Source organism: Camellia sinensis, chromosome 1, assembly GCF_055761805.1.
Source record: "Camellia sinensis isolate YWXY chromosome 1, ASM5576180v1, whole genome shotgun sequence".
NCBI classification, from domain to species: domain Eukaryota; kingdom Viridiplantae; phylum Streptophyta; class Magnoliopsida; order Ericales; family Theaceae; genus Camellia; species Camellia sinensis.
Window position 1 is genome coordinate 224474171 of NC_138961.1, and position 19462 is coordinate 224493632.

A 19462-nucleotide genomic window follows, 5' to 3' on the forward strand; every position below is an offset into this window, starting at 1 on the left:
GAAACAAGCGAGTATTAAAAGCACAATACTTTATTGCCCATTAAGAAGAGTAAGTGCAAAGGTCCCCCTCCCATGAGCAAAATTACATATGCAAAAATATATTTTAAATGGTGGTGGTACATGTATTAATTAATATATTAATTAGTGTATTAATATTAATTATGACATTATTATTGATTCTACTTATTAATCACATTATAAATATTAAAAATCTTTTAAACTATGTCATATTATCAATTAGTACACTAGTTAGTACACTAATTGGTACATATAGTATTATTATATTTCAAAACATCATCATATGATTTAGATTATTTTAAGATATGAAATTTATGATATAGTAATTGAATGTCAAACTACGTTTTACTACTCCTGAATAAATTAATTCTCAAAATTTGGCATGAAGCTGTAGTCCCCAAACTTTTCTTACTAAAGCCGACATTTCATAAATTATTTAAGAGATAATTAAGTACAAAACCTTAACGAAGTACATATATAGGAAGCCAAAAAAACAGTGTACTATACAATTACAATAGACCTCATACAGAGCTACCCACCTAACGTAAATCCCTACTTTTCCCATGATGTAAATTTGTTTTCTTTCTTAATAGAATCAAACAACAAAAAAGAAAATGACTAACATAAGTCCTGAGAATCATGAGAGGGACCAAAACCAAATATATATATAAAATTTGTTTTCATCAAGGTACTTTGTGTATATATATATATAAAATTTCAACATGACCCAAAATCCCTAACCGAGAAAGGACTCTTCTCCGGCACGTTCCCGGCATGCCGAAGTCCTAGAGTGAGCGACACATCACCCGTCGTGGTCCCAAATCTGATTAGTGTCGATCCAATTCCAATATCAGGATTCCCGGTAGCGGTAGCGGCAGTGGCAGTGGCGATGGTTCCATAATTGCCGTAGCGACACGTGTTGGAGTCATGAATAGTGGTGGCCGTGGAGACGGTGGTGGTGGGGCGGTGTGCTTGGTTTTCCGAGAAATATTGGGCATTGATTGCCATGAGTGAAGGGTCGTTATCAAGTGCATTGATTTGGGATCTTTTGCCTGTTGTTGTTGTTGTTGTTGTTGTTGTAGTTGATGATGATGATGGGGGTGCAGTGGCAACAGAGTTAACAGCTCTTGTGACTGTTGTTGTGGTAGTAGTAGGCATTGGTGTTTGTGCAAGGGCACTGTTTTGCTGCCTAATTGTTTCTCGCTCATCAGTATCATTATTATTATTATGATCAGGATCAGGATCAGGATCCGCGTCATCTTCTTCTTCTTCTTCTTCTTTGCTCTCTTGTTGGTACATCTCTTCCACCATGGGTTTCCACAATCGGACCCTGGCATTAATGAACCAGTTTGAGACCTGAAATTTAAAACACAAACGTTAGAACATTATTGCTAAGATGGAGATGAGATTGGTATTTAATTGAATTGGGGGAGGGGGACCAAACATTTATTTTACCAGACAGATCAATGTAGAGGAATAATTAATTGGACTGTTTGAATGATATACATTAATTACATGCAACAATTGGGAAGAGATTTTAGAGCAATGCTAGGTATCATGAAAAAACTTTCATAAAAATGATCATGAAAGATTTATGATCTTTGGATTACACTTAAAATAAACACTACACACTAATCAAGGTAATCCAAGGGTCATAAATTTTTCATGACCAATTTCATGAAAATTTTTTCATGATTCCTATCTTTTCTCTTCCCCCCCAGCTTTTTCCCTCTCAATTATTTTTTTGGTAATGCTATATCAATAGAATTTTCGTACATAATTCTCATACAAAATGATGGGATGAATTTGTGTTTGTAATTTCAAATAAAAACATACACAATAGTGGCTCATAATTTTAAAAAAAATTTGTTCAAATTGTCCTCCATCTCTGTATAATTTCTTAATTATTGAGTCCTTTTGGTTCATGAAAAAAAAAGTCTTTCGGTGAAAAGACACTTTCATCGCCCACCCACAATTTATCATAGGTAAAATAATAATAATAATAATACATATTCAAAAAAATATCCAAAAAAACACCTAAAAAATGTACACCGGGCCAGATTTATATTAGACAATAATGACATTGACATTAAATTTATTGTAATGATTATAGTTAGTGTGTCACATCAAATTATAAAAAAAATATAATCATACATAAATTTATAATTTTTAAATATATGTTATTCAACTAATGTTTTTTGGATTTTTTAATTTCTCTTTGCCCTATAGCATTTTGCAAATTTTTGGCTCTTCTCATAATTTTTTACTAAAATTTTTGTTAAGGAATGTCATAGTGATCTGAGCATTTGTTAAGAAACCCTTTTAATATTATGCTACAACCAACTGCTATTAATTATGAAGATTATGGTTACAATAACTTTGATATGACACATTGGCTCTCATTTTTCTTCTTGTATTGTTATAAAGCGACAGAAAAAGTTGTGTTGAACCAAAGTTCAATGGGTAAGAAACAAAACAGGAATAAAAATGTTACATATGATCTTACATTATATTTCTTATTGTATTTTCTTTTCTCTACAGGTAATTGAGTGAGTCTCAAGTTTTATTACTTTTCATTTAGGAAAAAAAAGAGAAATTACTCAAAGAATAAAATATACTTTATGACGAAATCAAATTAGAAGTTAATAGTATTGTATATGAGAAAGTTATGTTTGATTTTGGTATTGATTTTTAAATTCTTAAACATTTTCATATTGTTTTTGTTTGTTATATTTTATTGGTGAGGGACATCTTGCATTTAGTATTTGTCATTTGTTGGATAGAGAGACAGGGGGAAAACAATTCATATTTCTCATTCTATTCCGTATCTGTCGCTGCGGCTATTATCCCCAGAGTTTCTTCACTGTTTCCCGGATATATGTGTTGGTTATAAAGAATACAAATAAACAAAAAGCATAAGAAAACACACACACACACACACACAAAAAAAAGGAAAAACAAAAAAATGGATTTGGCAGTTTGTCTAAGAGAAAAAAGAGAAAATCCACGAGTGAAGAGAGAAATAAAAACCCAAAACCATGCAATTCCAACAGTACTTACTTACTAACTCTATTATCACTTTCTCTGATTAATCATCACTGTTCGTTTTTCTCAAAGAACAAGCTCACAGCACCCAAAAAAAAAAAAAAAAAAAAAGGCTGAATTCACTCTCTAACTGTAATAGCTCTTTGGTTTGTACTACCATATATATAGGCTTTGTTTGGAAAGTTGCTATTTTAATAGGTTATTTTAGTTTTTGGTTATTTTAATAGGTTAAAATTTTTGTGTTTGAGAAGATGATTGAATTTTTTTGTAGTTGGATGTGATGTTTGTGAGAAAAAAAGTGAAATGATTATGGGTTTGATGTGATATTTTGTCTTATTAATTATTTTAGCCTATTTTGTCTTTTTGTAAATTTTAGCCTAAACTAAGCTATTTTTTTTCTTACCAAACACCCCCATAGATACCGATATAGATATAGATTAGTGACTGTATATATGAATGTAATGGTATGGGTATGATGGGTAAGAGAGGGATGTAAGAGAGGAGAGGAAAATACCTGGTTTCTGGAGAGGCCAGTCTGACGTGCCAAGAGATGCTTATCTGCATCGCTGGGGTACCTGAGTGATAAAATAAAAATAAAAATATGAAGATGAAAATGACATGAAAGCTCTCCTCAAAGGGTCCTTGCTAGTTACCCAAATCATGGGCGTCAATATCTAAGAAAGCAGCTGCTGCTGCTGCTGCTGCTGAACATGCATGCATCATCAGCAGCACCAGCTGAATAGACGATGTTCAAAAAAGCTGAACTATAGATGACAACTAGACCCGCTCTTCTCTAACATATATCACTCATCCTTTTATCATTTTTAATATTCAAAAAGTCCAGTAACTTATATAATAAATCAGAAAATCAATCGTCCACCCATCAAAGGTTTTATAATTAATATGATGGACGTTAACTTTTTGGATGTTATATCCCAATGATATATCTTATCATGTTACTGTTGTGTGTGAATTTGTGAGTTTGAAAATGTAAGTCTTTATTATTTTTTTATTTTGTAATCAATGACCATATATTTGAAGTTGTTATTGTGGGACTCAACTATAAGTATATTTCAACCTTTGATTAAAATTTCTGGGTTCTTTTTTGATTTATTTATCTGAGTTGTTGAAATTACTGTTTTATATTAGGAACGTGTTAATAACAATTCTTTGTTTGTCATAACATAAGTAAATGTGTAAAAAATTTGTTGAAATGTGTAAAAGTATGTAAAGTTATTTTTAAATGTGTAAAAAGTGTTAGGAGAATCTAAAATATTTATTAGACTATCATTTTGTATCTTTTGATGATAGTTTATTGGACTATCATTAGTATGATTTTTTATATTATTGAGATATATGGTAAAATATATATTTTTTATTTTTTAAAATGATTTTCTAAATAATGAATTCTTAATATTCATGTAATAGGTGATATCAAAAAATGATACAAAATGAATGACCTTATAATATTTCTCATACTATATAAATAGATAGTTTTTTTATTTTTTATTTTTATAATCAAAATAAATTCTTTAAAAATTTATTTTCTAAGTGCAAGTTCTTTTGAATTTTAAAAACATGATTTCAATGAAATAATCTTATCAAACTACTACTCAAATCTATATTCAATGTTTTCAAAATATGGTTCACAAAACAATAAGATTAAAAAATAAGCCCAGTACAGTTTAATTTTAATAATTGTATTCTAATACGATGTGAATTTAGGGTCCATTTAGAAAGTATTTATTTTAATCAAAAAATTAAAAAGTTTTCAACTTATACAAAAAGTCAAAAAGATTTATTCTCATTTATTCTACAAAATCAAAATTTTCTTTCCATTCACATTACATTTTACACATTTTTTATTTTATTTTATAAAAACTAAAATATTTTTTCAAACATATTAAAAATCTAAAAACTCACTTTCTAAATAAACTGTTAGGCTGTTTGGTTCATAGATGTTGGAAGGGATTTAGAAAGGAAAGCAAAAAAAATTGTATGAAATGTAATTATATTTTACACATATTTCATCTATTTTCTTTCTTTTCATTTTCAAATTTCTTTTTAAATTTAAGAATTAAACACATTATTAATAAAAATAAAAATAAAGATACGTATATAAAGAGAGACAGAGGGGTTAGGTGGTATGGTATGTACGTTGAAAACAAAGTATAACGGGGATTCTTTTTATGGACTAATGAAAAGGGTCAGGGAGGGAGCTAATCGGCTGTTATGGTTGTTCTTGACATGAGGGACGAAAAGAAAAAAAAAAACATTGAAACAAAATGAGGAGAGGCTTTTTTCAGCTTTTTTTACCTGACGAGACAAACATTCAAGGACACTGCATTCCTGCTGTTCCTTTAAACGCTTATAATCACTAAAAGTGAAAAGATAAAAAGCAGTGTACTAGATTTGTGCTTAATTAATAAACAAATAGTCTCATTATTATATATGTTCTTTTTTATTAAAGATGTACTAGAACTGCCCATTTTGTATATTTTTTTTTTCAAGTTGAAGAGTGATATTATGGCCTATTTTGGTATCTAGATTATAAATTAATTTTTTGATTTTTTGAATTTTTTAAGTTATATTATTTTTTTTATAATTTGTTTAGATGTTTTTTCAAAAAAAACGAAGAAAAAAAAAAAAAACTATGAATTGATTTTTAACTTAATTTTCAAAACACGCCTATGAGGTATAAACTTATATGTTGACAAATTGAATGATAGATAAAATATAGTGAGAAAATGGGATTATGCTAACATTAATGTTGATTATGATTTATTTTTTTTTGAACTAATGTTGATTATGATTGGAGAGTAATAAATAGAAAGGAGAGAGAGAGGAGAGGGAAAGGTGAGACGTACGGGTGGAGGAAATGCTCAAAAAGCCAAGCTCTCAAAATGTTAACTGAGCGTTCAGGCAGACCCCTTTGGGGCCTCCAGGCTTCTTGTTCCATCATACCCATTTGGTGGAACGCTCTTTGTTGTCTCAAGCTTTGCTCTAGCAGTCTCAGCCTCGGTGTCTCTCCTTTAGTCACTCCCGATGTCCCTGCGTCTTTCTCTCCCAACAATTCACAACTCTGCTTCAATTGTGCTGCTATGGCATCCTTCAGACACCGGAAGTGTCGCGACATCGCTTTCTGGGCAAGGGCCGTGTATGGGACTGCTGATCCGAACCCCATCACCAAGTCAAATGAGTTCACTACCATTTGCATTTGTTCACAGTAATGGTTATACCTTCTGTCCACCTACAAAACCCATATTCCCCCCCAAAAAAACCCCATAAAAGTCAATTATGGAGTTTAATATAATAATAATAATAATAAAAAAAGACTAATGATGTCAAAAAAAAAAAATATAATCAATGAAGACCCAAATAAATGTGTGGATCAAACCCAGGTACAGTGTGAAGTGATTGTTGATGGGAGCAAAGAATATCGTTATGTTTCTTTACTTGTTTTCTTTTCCCAATACGGCGAACATAGATATAAACAATGACAAAGCGAAAAAAAGAAAAGAAAAACAAATCACCCGCAGGTCAACTGTGATATTGATATACATATGTGTGTATATATATAATCAAATGAAATATGGGTTTTGTATGCAATTTTTACCAAGATTGGGTATGGAAGTGATGAGAACACCCGCCATTTCCAACTACTACCTATATATGTCTATGGCTGCTCATATGTAACTGTTGTTAGCTTATTGGCCATCTTTCTCAATCAAAAGTAACGTCCCTTCTTAACTTGACACTTGACACATACATGCCCCTAAATAGTAGTCTTCTCTCAAGTTTTCACCAAACGAAGACCCAATGTACATCTAGATATATAAAAATATCCCCACCAAGTGAATCAGTGATATAAAAATATATAGATATTTAAAAAAAAAATAAAATAAAATAAAAAATTATGTAATCAAACTCGACCAATACAATCTAATTTCTAAAGAACCCATTTCACCGGCCGGCTTTTTCCTATACAAATACATGAATATAAAATTTTCCGACAAACATGCCGGAATTTTCCCGGGATTTTAAAGAGAGAGAGAGAGAGAGAGAGAGAGAGAGAGAGAGAGAGAGAGAGAGAGAGAATACATGCCTCATCAAGCATGGATAATAGTTTGACCTTTCTTCTCTGGTGCTCAATCCTATCAGCTGCTGACAAAGGAGGGAGATCCTTTGAGGAAGATGAAGAACCACCACCACCGGCGGCGCTATTACTTGGATTAGGATTAGGGTTTGTGTTATTATGTCTTCCAAGTTTGCTCTTCTTGAATTGACCCCTCCCAACACAACAAAATTCTTCCAACAATTCTTGAGCAGCCTTAACATATTTTGAATTCCTCAACACATTGACCACACCTAATGAAGAAGACCCAAACCCAACATGAACCTGATGGTTTTGATCCACTCCTCCGCCTTGCAAATGCAGTGGCGCCTGGTGATGACCACCCAAATTCCTGTACGGAAACTGAGCAGCTGAAGCAGACCCACTTCCTACCTGATTAAAAAACAGCATCCCACCATCTCCCATCCTCAATTCCTCAGCTTTCGCCGCCTCCAAGTGTTGCAACGAAGACGATAACGATAACGAGAGTCCTTGGCTTTCCACTACTCCTCCGATTTCAGCAGTTGTTGTAACTCCTTCATGTGCACTGTCAGGAACCCATGTGAATTGGGAAGGAGGACCAATTTGGTGGTGGTGTTGGTGGTGGCTGTGAAACCCTTGTAGAGTAGAAGTGGATGATGATGGGTTTGGATTTGGAAGCAACATGTGAAGTGTGGAGGATGTTGCAGGAGCAGGATGATGAGATGGAGATGGTGAAGGTGACTTGGGTTGTTGTGGGTTCATCAGAAAAAGCTGCATGGCAGCAGCTGCCGAGTCTGTGACATTAATGCTTGAAATCTGATGGTGATGATGTTGGTTATTCACTACGTTTTGATTCTTCGAATCATCGCTCAGCGGTCCCAAACCGCCTATCCCCCCGATCCTGTTTTCGTACCACCCGCTGCTTACCCCCTCCGCTGCCGCCGGCCTAGTGTTGCGATAATTGGGAGATATCTGGTTCTCTAACAGCTCGTTGCCCGTTCCAGCGCCACCGTGTGGAAAATTGAACATTTCCGAAAGCATACCGGCGGTCTCATAAACTGGAAGCTCACCGGATTCGTCTTCTTCCATCGCCACCAATGGCGGCGGCCTGCGGATCTGATGCTGAGCGATGTGCTGCTGCTGTTGTTGTTGTTGTTGTTGTTGTTGCTGTTGCTGTTGCTGTTGCTGTTCGTGTTGGGCTCTCTCGAACCCATTTGAGAAACTGAAGATACCTTGGTGGTGGTGGTGGTGGTGGTGGTAGTCTTGGGACATAGAATTTGCAGAATTGGGCTTGTCTGAGATTTGAATTTGATGATGGTAAGCCTTTGAATGAGAAATCACATACGGAAGAGGAAGAGGTATTGCTATTCCCATATCAGTGTCTCGTTCTTCATCATCTCTCTCTTCAGTTCAACAAAACCAGCTTCCTTTCTCTCTGTACTGTTCAATTTATTAGTTTCAGATCGGTCATATACACAAGCAAAGCAACACAAACAATACCCGTTATAGAATTTTGGGTTATTCATCAAAACACTGCAACATAGAAAAGGAAGTAAAGAGAAAAAAGTGAAGGCATCAAATGGGTTTTTCTTTCTGATTTGTTTATTTTTAAATTTTTATTTTTCCAGCTTTATTGATGTATGCATACATAATTATATACCTCTTATAGTTGCAGGGTGGAAAAGGGTGTAAAGCTCTCAGACATCCTTTTCTCTTCTGTGGGATTGAAGCCTCTCTTGAATTCTTCTCTATGTCTCTCTCTCTCTACTTCTGTCTGTTGTCTTTCCGTGTCGTTTCTCTCACTTTCTTTCTCTTTCTCTCCTTTTTTTTTCTCTTTGTTCTTGCTCCTTCCACTGATCACTGTTCTCTGCAATCGCCTTCTGCAAAGAAAAATGAGCAAACAACAAAATATAAAAAAATATGGAGGCTTTGGAATCAATATATATATATATATATATGTATCTTTCTCTCACTCCCTCTCAGAGAACACAACAACAGAGAGAGAAAGAGAGAGAGAGAGAGAGGAGGGAAGAGAAGAGGTCGCTATTGTTCCTCTACACCTCCTCTTCTACTCAACATTATTTTATATTTATTTAATTTCGTCTCCAATATGACAAAGAAAATTTTGTAGAGATTTTTAATGAAAGGACGAAGATAGAAGACCTGGGTTATTAAGCCTGTGTTTGGCGAGTGGATTTGCAAGTTTTTTTGGTTATTTTAGTTACAAAAAATAAAATAGGTTATTTTAGCCATAACAAAGAAAACATCACATCCAATCCATAATCATTACATTCTTCTCTCATAAAAAAATTTTAAAAAATCTAAAAATTAAAAAGCCAATCCACTACCCAAACGGAGGCTAAGAGACTTGTCAAAGGACAAAATTAACCCCACTTAGAATGTATAGTTTGAAAAGGATAATATCCTCTGTTGATGTTTCACAAAGTAATGAAGATTTATTGGGTTTGACAGAGGTTGAAAATTCAAAGTATTTTGGATCTATTGTGGATTACAAGTTACTACACACCCACAAAAAAAAAAAAAAGAAAAAAAAAAAAGAAAAAAGAGAGAAAAAAAAGAAGAGAATGAGTTAATGCTCATATGTTAAACATAATATTATTTACTTAAATAATTGAATTTAAATTCATAATATAAATTTCAATTTAGTGTAATATAGGCAAGACACATAATAAAATTGATTTTCACATATCAAATTTTGTGTTTTTTTATTTTTTATTTTTTGAATGATAAATGACATGATAGCATTTGAGATTTTTTTTATTATTTAATTGTAGATTTGGAATATGTATATATGTTCTGTATGATAAAGACATTGCAAACAAAATTAATGTCAATATATTTGTTACAAAATAAATAAATAAATAAATATTTAGTCATTCTTTAACATATTCAAAAAAATATTTAACTTTTATGGTGAAAGGACAAAAATGACACCTCCAAATGTCAGCTATAATTGTCATTTTCCATAGGTCCTTAGGAACCAACGCAAACTAAGGAATATATATAAAAAAAGGATAAGTCTAGTACAAAGTCATCTCAATGATCTAAACTACCACCATCCTATGTTCTACATTTATGTGACCAAAATGCCTTTGGTAATCATATTTTGGGACGCACAACCATAGTAGTTGATTAGGTCATTTTGGTCATTTTCACACACTCTATTATTGCATTATTGGGGACAGGCAAAGAGATGGGCAAAGCAAGTATAGAAAAAAGGTGGGAAAAAAATAAAATATAAAGGACCAAATTAAGAGATTTTATTTATTTATTGATAATAAAGAAGCATAGAAGTAAAAGATGGTTGGCAAGAGAGAAAGGGTTGAGTTGGGGTATATGCAATTTGTTGGGTTTGTTGTGTGAATAAGGTCTGAAAGCCACACGTAACCGATTGACGGTTAGCAATTTTCAAGGTTGGTATGTATTACCCTTTTCTCATGGCCTTGATTTCAACAGGTATTTCAATTTGTTTCTCTTTCTTAGTATCTTTCAACTTGTTTTCTTTATTGGACTTTTTTTTTTTTTTTTTTTTTGGTTAAAAAGTGATTTCGGGAGTTAGTTGATATTTAAATTGAGATTAAAAAAAAAAAAAACTATTGTACAATTGGGCTAAAAGCCCAAATTTGAAACTTTTGAAACAATTGTCCCAAATTTTATTCTTTTCCATCCATAAGAAAAATAATAATTTGAAAGGCTATAATGCTCTACCTACACTACAAGAAATTAAGGTTTTAGAGATAAGAATTTAGGAATAAAATCACTTTTTAGAGACAAAATATTTGTGCCGACAAAATTGTATATTTAGTGATGAATTACGAACCTTTTGGGATCAAAAAATTTGTCTCAAAAAATAAACATTTTTGGGATTAAGTTATTTTGTTCCCAAAAGTGCATTTATTAGTGACGTTTTCAAAATTTTTATGTTTTGAATTTTAGGAATGACCTTTTAGCAACTGTACTCGTGACAACTGAAACTATTTTCTAAATATTTTTTTGCAACAAAATTTATACTTTTAGAAACAAAAAGATTTAGTCTATAAAACTCTTATATGTTGTAGTACTATTTGCCTATTTTTGTCCATGTGTCCACCTAGATGTCCACAGCCACCGCCATCTATTGCTAACAACTTTTTCAATAACTTTTCCGATGACTTTTTGGTGAGTTGTTGATGACAACGGTGAGCAGCAATTGATTATAATGAGTAAGAATAGATAGAAAAATAAAGGATAAAAAAAAATATATATAAGGGTAAAAATGAAAAAAAAAAGGAGAAAGAGTAAAACAATGATTTGTACATTTCACTTAAGAAAGATTGGGCATTATAGAAAATCTTTAGTAGATTATTTTAGGGTAAATTACAAATTTACCTTTGAAGTTTGCTTAAAATATAGATTACTCCCTATAATTTTTAAAATTACATCCAACCTCTTGAAGTTTTTAATATCATAACAAATATCTTATTTTATTAATAAATTATCAAGTCAATTAATAGTAATAACATCAAAAATATATTTTAATTAATAATTCAAGTAATTTTATTACTGTATAGGAGAGCAATTAAGAATTTCAATTCTTCAATTAATTTTGTTAAACAAAAAATTCTGACAATGCGATATTTGTAATTTTTCAAATCATAAGAAACAATTTATATTTTAAATAAATATCATTAAATATATTTATAATTTCCGATAGTTTTTGTTGTTTAAGATCATAGAATTTGAAACTAAAAAGTATTCACATCGGTAATGGCTAAAAGTGATTGTTGATGTGGGAGTAATTTAGGCCTTTGGAGTGTCTACGTGCTTGTGGTTGAGAAAAGGTATTTTTTTTTTTCCAAAAACTAAAAATTAAAAATTCACAATAATACTTCTTCGATGAACTATGTGCTTTCCTTTACCTCTTTGTAATATTTTATAAATTAAAAACTTTTGCTTTTGGAAGTTAAAAAAAATAAAAACATGGATACTTTCAAAAACTTTTCATTATTCTTATTTCGAAAAAAATGAAAGTAATGCCAAATAGACCCTCAATTTTTCTTTGTTTATTTGTTTTAAATAATCAAATTTTGCTTTGGGGCTATTTGTTTATAGCTTTTTCAGGTAAGCAAAAGGGTCACTAGAAAATATGGAGTAATTTTAATTTTGCAAAATGCATTATCATCTTGGGGATGAAAGTGACAAACACTACATTTTTGTCTATAAATAGGAGATAGGGTAGGCAACAATGTACTTAAGCATGTGGTGGATGCCATTGGAGTAAGTTGGTTGCATAAGACAAGCAATTTGGGCAAGTTCTTGATGAGAAAGCCTCCTATGCTTTGTCACTTCCATCCTCAATCCTCAATCCTCAAATTAGCTCTCATGGGGTACCAATCTCTTAATTCAATCCTTGGCCCTACCTACAAACTTTGGAGTGAAATCCTGATATAGCTCCCACATTTGGCAGATAATGTAGGAAATGTCTAATTATTATACCATTCATACTTGAACCATGGAGCATTTTCTAAGCATAAGTTGTCACAGTGACCATAGGTCTATTTGGTACAACTTCTAATTGAAATTTGAAAATTGTGTCAACTTAGTTAGGATTGGAAGGTGTTGTTTTGATATTTCACTCTTTCGTTGTGTTGATATACGCTTCGAAGTTGTAATTTCTTTCAAATATCAATAAATTTTATATTTTGTTGATTAAAAAAAAAAAGAAATTTGAAAATAAAAAGTACGTTGTTTTAAAATTTCTGCTGTTTTGTTTATTTATTAATACATACATATATATATATATATATATATATAAAAGTGATAACCAAACCTTGCTTATCACAACATATATATATATATATATATGTAATCTTTCTCTCCTAATAAAAAATACAAAGCTTAAATAATCATTAATGGAGGCGACTCAGAGTAGTGCTATTTTTTCTGTGTTTTATTTTGTTTTATTTTTTTCCTCTCTTCTTCTTATCTATTTATTTTCTTTTGCTTCACATTATTGATCTATTCTGTTTGATTGAAAGACATTTGATGTGATTTCTTTTTCGTATTCATGTGTTACTACTTTATCGCTGAAATTTCCGAAACAGTATGACAAATAAAATGATGTTAGGGAGTTGTAATTGTAGAATTTTAAAAAGAGTTTTAATAGTGTGATAGAGAAAAAAATAAATATATAAACACACATATTATATTACATATGAATTTTACTCTTTATCATATTATTAAAATTCTTTTTAAAATTTTAAAATTAAAACTATTAATCTTTATTCAAGTGACAAAAACAAAAACACTCTAATTTGAAAGTTAGAAGTGAATGAACTTGAAGCAGCCTAAATTCTCTCTTTATATAATTAAGGGGAAATAAATGCATAATAGGACAGTAAAAAAAAAAACAATGATTCATACTACTAAAAAAAAATCACTAATAACACTAATGCATTGAGAATGTCAAAAAAAATAAAAATAAATAACAAGGCATAGACAGCCATCATTAGTGGTGCTATTAGAGTATCATTTTTAGTGCTCTCAATTATTTTTTTTAAAAAAAATATTACAAAATTATGAAATATATTATTTTAATTATTAAAATGTATAAAAAAATTTACTTATTTGTAATATTTTTTACTGCTCAACTGTCATGTTATTTTCCCTATAATTAACCACAAAATAAATTTGACAAAAGAAAAAAGCGACTGCTTGAAAATGCTTAACGCTAAAAAAAAGTGAAATATATAAATATGTATATATAAGAATATGTCAAACTAAAATCAATAATATTACGAATTTAATCTCCACCACACAATCTCTCACTCAGAAAAATTTAGGTGGTTAAGTCTGGGACTTCAGATTTTTTTCCTATTAATATGAAACTCAGGTCATTCTAATAATGGGTTTTAGTGCCTCTTATGTCCAAGGTAGAGTAAAACTTGTTGTGAGTTTCGATGTGGCATATTCTGAACTCATTGAGATAATTTGAATTGTTTATTTTATGAGACGGGTCAAGAAAATCATTTTATGTAAATAATCAAATTAATTTCGATAATCACATAATCAAATTGTATTTATTTTAAAAAATTTATACTGAAAGTTATATTTATCATCTAATTTTAAATAGAGAGATGGGGATTGATTGTTGGCCATGGGAGAGACCAGCTTCTCCGACTTATCGTCTTTGGGGTGATGTCACGTGAATCTCACCCTCCCTTCCCTTCACACGCTTTGACACAGGACCACTTCTCCATCATTGAATTTAATTCCTAATATCTTACCTGCCCCTCACGTGCCAAAGTTTCCTACACACGTGCTCCCACCATTTTCATTATTATTGCTAGCTAATCTCATATATTCCCAGGGCGGAGGCAGCATGTGACAAGGGGGTCACGTGCTCCTGAATTTTGGAATTTTTTTTTACAAACATAAAAAAAAAAATTTAAAAAAAAATTACAAAAATATTATTAGAATGAAATGTCAATAACATTTTAAAAATTATGAAAACAATAATGGTTGTTTTGATTGAAAATAAAGAGACTATTATAAATAAACTATATTAGCTATGAAATTTTTTGAATGTAACGACGATGTCATTATTAGTGATATGCAAGTATAAGTAATCTCACTATAAAGATATGAAATTTATTAGATTGTTAGTTACATTTGACATGTGAGGTTCACTTTTTATGCATTTATTTATCATTAGTGGGTGATATTACATACCAATGATGACATGATATTACCATTATATTGAATTTTTAATCGAATTTTGTATAAAAAAATAATTTATCATTATATAATTTGTTTTAAGACTTACATCAATATTTTTTTTTTGATATTGTCCATGATACATTAGTTATAAATAATATATATTTTTTGATGCTTCCTGAAATCAATCGTAAAAAATTTACGTAAAATATTTTTTGTAAAAATTATTATAATTAGTAAGTGCCTCCTCTAAATTAAATTTCTGATTCCGTCACTGTATATTCCCCGCCCCTATCTCTATGCTTGCATATTTTGGTACAATTATATGATATGATATGTAATGTTTCGTTTCTCAAATTCACGTTCAAGTTTTGCATGAAAAAAGAAAATATATACATGGAAGCAATCACTAGCCAGAGCCAACCCTTGTGCAATGTAGGTGGTGGTTAGGTTAGGGTAAAAAGGGTTGAGTGTAGAGAGCTTTGTCCTTTTTCGCTTTTTTATTTTAAAAGCATGCATACAAGCTGCACATTTAATTTCTCCATCCACCGACACTGTTTTCAAACAATGGAAATCAATTATCAAAAAAAAAAAAAAAAAAAAAATTTAAAAACCCTCATAAATGCTTTTTGATATTATTTAATATTAACATTGGAATGAAAAATGTTTTCAAAATAAATTTAATATATATATATATATATATATATATTAAAAGAGTTCTGAAATCAACGAAAAATATTTTGTCATAGGTGAAATTTGTCTCTTACTTTTTCAAATATTTCGTATTTTTCTTGTGCTCCTAGGATATTTGTTAACAAGTCTCTTTTACTAATGGAAAATATTTGGTAGCTCAAATTTTTGTGACTCAAATGGTTCAAATCTGTCAAAACGACGTCGTTTTACACTCAAAATCTGTCAAAACGACGTCGTTTTGACAGATTTGAGCCATTTGAGCTACAAAAATTTGAGCTACCTAGAATTGTCGTTTACTAATATGTAGAAATCATGACTATTTTTAGAGTTATAAATGAATCACATTGTTTATGAATAATTTTTAAACTCAGCTAATTTTAAATTAATTTGAGCTCTTTACATAAATAAATGAATGGCTTAGCTCTTTTGCATTCTTAGTTACTTTTTTTTGAGTTTATAAACAAGATAATCAAGTGTCTCCCTACAACTAGACAAAGTTAATTAGTTGACAGCATAGTCGATCTCATGAGCGACTACAGACAATGAACAATGGATGTTTTGCAAATAAATTAAATAACACTATTTAAACCAAAATATTAGACTTACTCTTCAAATCCAATAATCAATTAACCAATCACTCTTGCATGTTATTTCTTTCTCTCATATCTTCTTTAATTATCAATCAATTAATCATCTTACTCATAAATCATTGGGTTTAAAAAAGGGCTGGGCTTTCTTCCAATCCGTGATCAGGTTGGAGGGTACTGTTGGACTCGTGGAGGCCCACCATGGGTCCCGTTTCGATAATCCAAACCGATCAATGTGTAGAATTTGTCGAGTGCTATATATCTCTAAAAAATTATGTTGATCGGATATCGATAGTTACGTGATCAAATTAGTTTTGTATAAAATAAAAAAAATGGAGGGTGAAAAAATAAATGGTTGACAAAAAACTGATTTGATCACATAGCTATCGATATCCGATTAACGTGATTTTTTATAGTCATATAGTACTTGACGAGTTCTACACATTGAACAGTTTGGATTATCGAAACGGGACCCAGGATGGGCCCCCACGAGCCCGATAGTACCCTTCAGTTCGATCACAGATTGGAGGGAAGCCACTACCTTTAAAAAATAGGTTTAAAAAGTGAACATATATATTATTTTCCTAAATTAAAACTTGATCTAATTGTGTTGGACCAGGATTGATAGGTGCAATATATAAACATATGCAAATCAATGGTGCCATCACACTACAAGAAAAAGTATTTTCGGCGACTAAAAAATCACTTTTGGTTGTTGAAAGTATCAGTTTTGGCGATTAAAAAAGAATTAGTAGCCAAAAGTGAAGATATTTGGCGACTAAAAAAATTTAATAGCCAAAAGTATAGGTTTTAGTGACTAAAAATCTATTTGGTCGCCAATAAATGGCTTTTACCGACTAAAAAATTTTTAGTAGCCAAAAGTAAGGCCCTTTGGCGACTAGAAAAAATTTAATAACCTAAAGTATAGCACTTGGCGACTAAAAACATGTTTAGTAGCCAAAAGTGAGATTTTTATCAACTAAAAAAATTTTAGTAGCCAAAAGTAAGGCCCTTTGGCGACTAAAAACATGTTTAGTAGCCAAAAGTGAGGCTTTTTCGCTACTGAAAAGAAGTTTAGTCGCCAAAAGTGGTAATTTTAGCTCGGAAATTTTATTTTTTAATGACTAAAAAATAATTATTAGACAAAAGTATAGAATTGATGACTAAAATTATGTTTAGTCACCAAAAGTGGTCTATTTTTTTTTTCTACTAAATAATTTATTTTTAAATAAATTATGTTTAATAAAAAATAATAATTTATATATATATACTTTTATATTAATATGGGTTTATGTACTATATAAATAATATATGTTACATATATAATCATATGGTGTTATGGAGGCGTAGTGGAAAAAGTGTATTGTATAAAATTTATGGTGTGAGAGGTTGATGCTTCAAATCTCCACAAGAGCAAAGTGCAATTTTCTTTTTTTTACGAATGAGTTTTTGGCGACTAAAAAAATAGTCAATAAATATATAATTTTAAAAAATAAAATTGACTATTGGTGAGATGATAACTATTCTTGAGGCCAAACAAACTAGAAGAAATGATCTAATCGCATCATAGAGGTTATTATTTTTTAAAATAAATGGTGGAAAATTAATAAACATATTAAGGCCAAGTTTGGGAAGACTAAAAAAGTGTACTTTTTGTCTTTTTAGACTAAAAAATTGAGGTTGAAAATATGGATGTTTGGGTTAACTTTTTGACTTTTTATTGAAAAATGTGTAATAAAAAATTGTAAAAATTGATTTGTAGGGAAAATTTTGAATTGGGAGTTGTGCAGCCGTAATTGTTGACTTTTGGTGAATAGTGTTAACTTTTTAACTTTTTGAGTAACTTTTTGACTTTTTGACTTTTTTTAAAGTCCCCAAACTTGGCCTAAGTCAATGAAAAATATGAACTACGTTGGAAGTCAATTTTAAGATTTGACTATTCCAGTTACCTCAAGGAAAGTAGTGTTATTTCAAAAACTGCGAGACGCCTGCCGATAAGGGCTTATTTTGAGAAGATGGTGAAAAGTAATTTTTTGATTTTTAATTAAGTTTTTGACTTTTTTAGACAAATGATTTGAGAAGTTAGTAAAAAGTGACTTTTGGTTTTTTTGATTAATATTTGTTTATGATGTAAAATCATAATCAAATGACCAAACTATCCCTATTTAATTTAAAATATTACAACTTTACCCATGTAGTATATTTTGACTCATGAGAGGTAAAATTGTAATTTTACCCATGGCTAAAAACCACATTCCCAAATGAAAAAAAATTCAAAAAAATCAACTTTAACTTTTGTTACAAACCAAAAAAAGTGACTAAAAGCCAACTTCTCAAAACAAGCCAAGGGTGGTTCTCTTAAAGGTGATATAAACGCAAGTGATATTGATAAGGTGATGTAACATTCAAAGAAAAATCAAGAATTATATGGCATTTTGATATATGATTATTTTTAGGTCACATTGATATAATTTTTTGGGTCCTTCTGAAAATGCCGTTCCTTTTCAAGTTTTTGGGTTTAAAATAAAAAAAAAAAAACACGTTTTTATAAAAAGAACCTCATAATCATAATGGCAATGTGTTCTGATACTGTTAAGATAACTATTTAAGTCTTACATGTCTCAAGAAAGGTCGATTTTTAGTTTGGTTTATAGAAATTTGTTTCAGAAAATTTTTCTAAAAAAATAAAAAACACATATTATTTTTACATAATTTTATCTTTTAAGGGGCCATGAATAATTTTTAAAACTTTTAAAATATTTTTTTGATATTTGTTCTTATCAAATTAGTTTCTATTTTTTTTAAAAAAAAAATCTAATACTTTGTTCTCAAAAACAAACCAAACAAGGCAGAAAAAAGAAAAAGAAAAAAAAGAACATTTTAATATGCTTATTTCTTCCCTAATGTATTTTTTGAAAAATTATTAGGTACTCTCGAAGTATTACGTGTCCGTACATCCTCATCAATTATCATTTACTATGAACCCATATGTTTCTCAATCATCTAACACATAATCATGATATCTCACATTCTCCACCAATCACAATATTAGTTAGACTTTTGGTTTAATAACCTCCCTGATTATAAAACACCCTCAAAATCATTATAATGATACTGTATCCTAATGTCCATGCACATTTAATTAAGTTTCACATCGAATTAATCAAAGATTGGACATATGAAGATTCCAAATTAACCACAATTGACAACATTCCCTCTCGTGATTAATTCACAACCACCAAAGTTGATGTCTTTATTTATTTGGAGAAAGATATTATTTTGCACTTTTGCAATTTTTTTAATTCCT

At 30.5% G+C, this 19462-nt stretch overlaps 1 protein-coding gene across 2 annotated transcripts; it reads right to left on the bottom strand.

Annotated features, from left to right (window-relative positions):
* Window positions 1-421: 421 nt before the first annotated feature.
* On the bottom strand, window positions 422-9315 carry LOC114301811 (BEL1-like homeodomain protein 2). 2 transcript variants are annotated; one of them, XM_028246768.2, is made up of 5 exons: window positions 8820-9315; window positions 7169-8599; window positions 5931-6313; window positions 3578-3638; window positions 422-1374 (listed from the first exon to the last, which is right to left on the bottom strand). In XM_028246768.2, the coding sequence occupies exons 2-5, from the start codon at window positions 8531-8533 to the stop codon at window positions 736-738; spliced, it is 2448 nt and encodes an 815-aa protein (XP_028102569.2). In that variant the 5' UTR covers window positions 8534-8599; window positions 8820-9315; the 3' UTR covers window positions 422-735. The 2 variants fall into 2 exon arrangements, with proteins under 2 accessions (XP_028102569.2, XP_028102570.2); XM_028246769.2 differs by having other exon boundaries at window positions 7169-8594; window positions 8820-9236.
* Window positions 9316-19462: the final 10147 nt, after the last annotated feature.

What these genes read in the sequence shown, in the direction of transcription:
- LOC114301811 (XM_028246768.2), bottom strand. Translation starts at nt 8,533, where the DNA reads ATGGGAATAGCAATACCTCTTCCTCTTCCGTATGTGATTTCTCATTCA. An exon ending in TTTGAGCATTTCCTCCACCC is followed by an intron (nt 3,639 to 5,930) that starts GTACGTCTCACC and finishes TTTATCACTCAG; the next exon opens with GTACCCCAGCGATGCAGATA. An exon ending in CTGGCCTCTCCAGAAACCAG is followed by an intron (nt 1,375 to 3,577) that starts GTATTTTCCTCT and finishes TTTAAATTTCAG; the next exon opens with GTCTCAAACTGGTTCATTAA.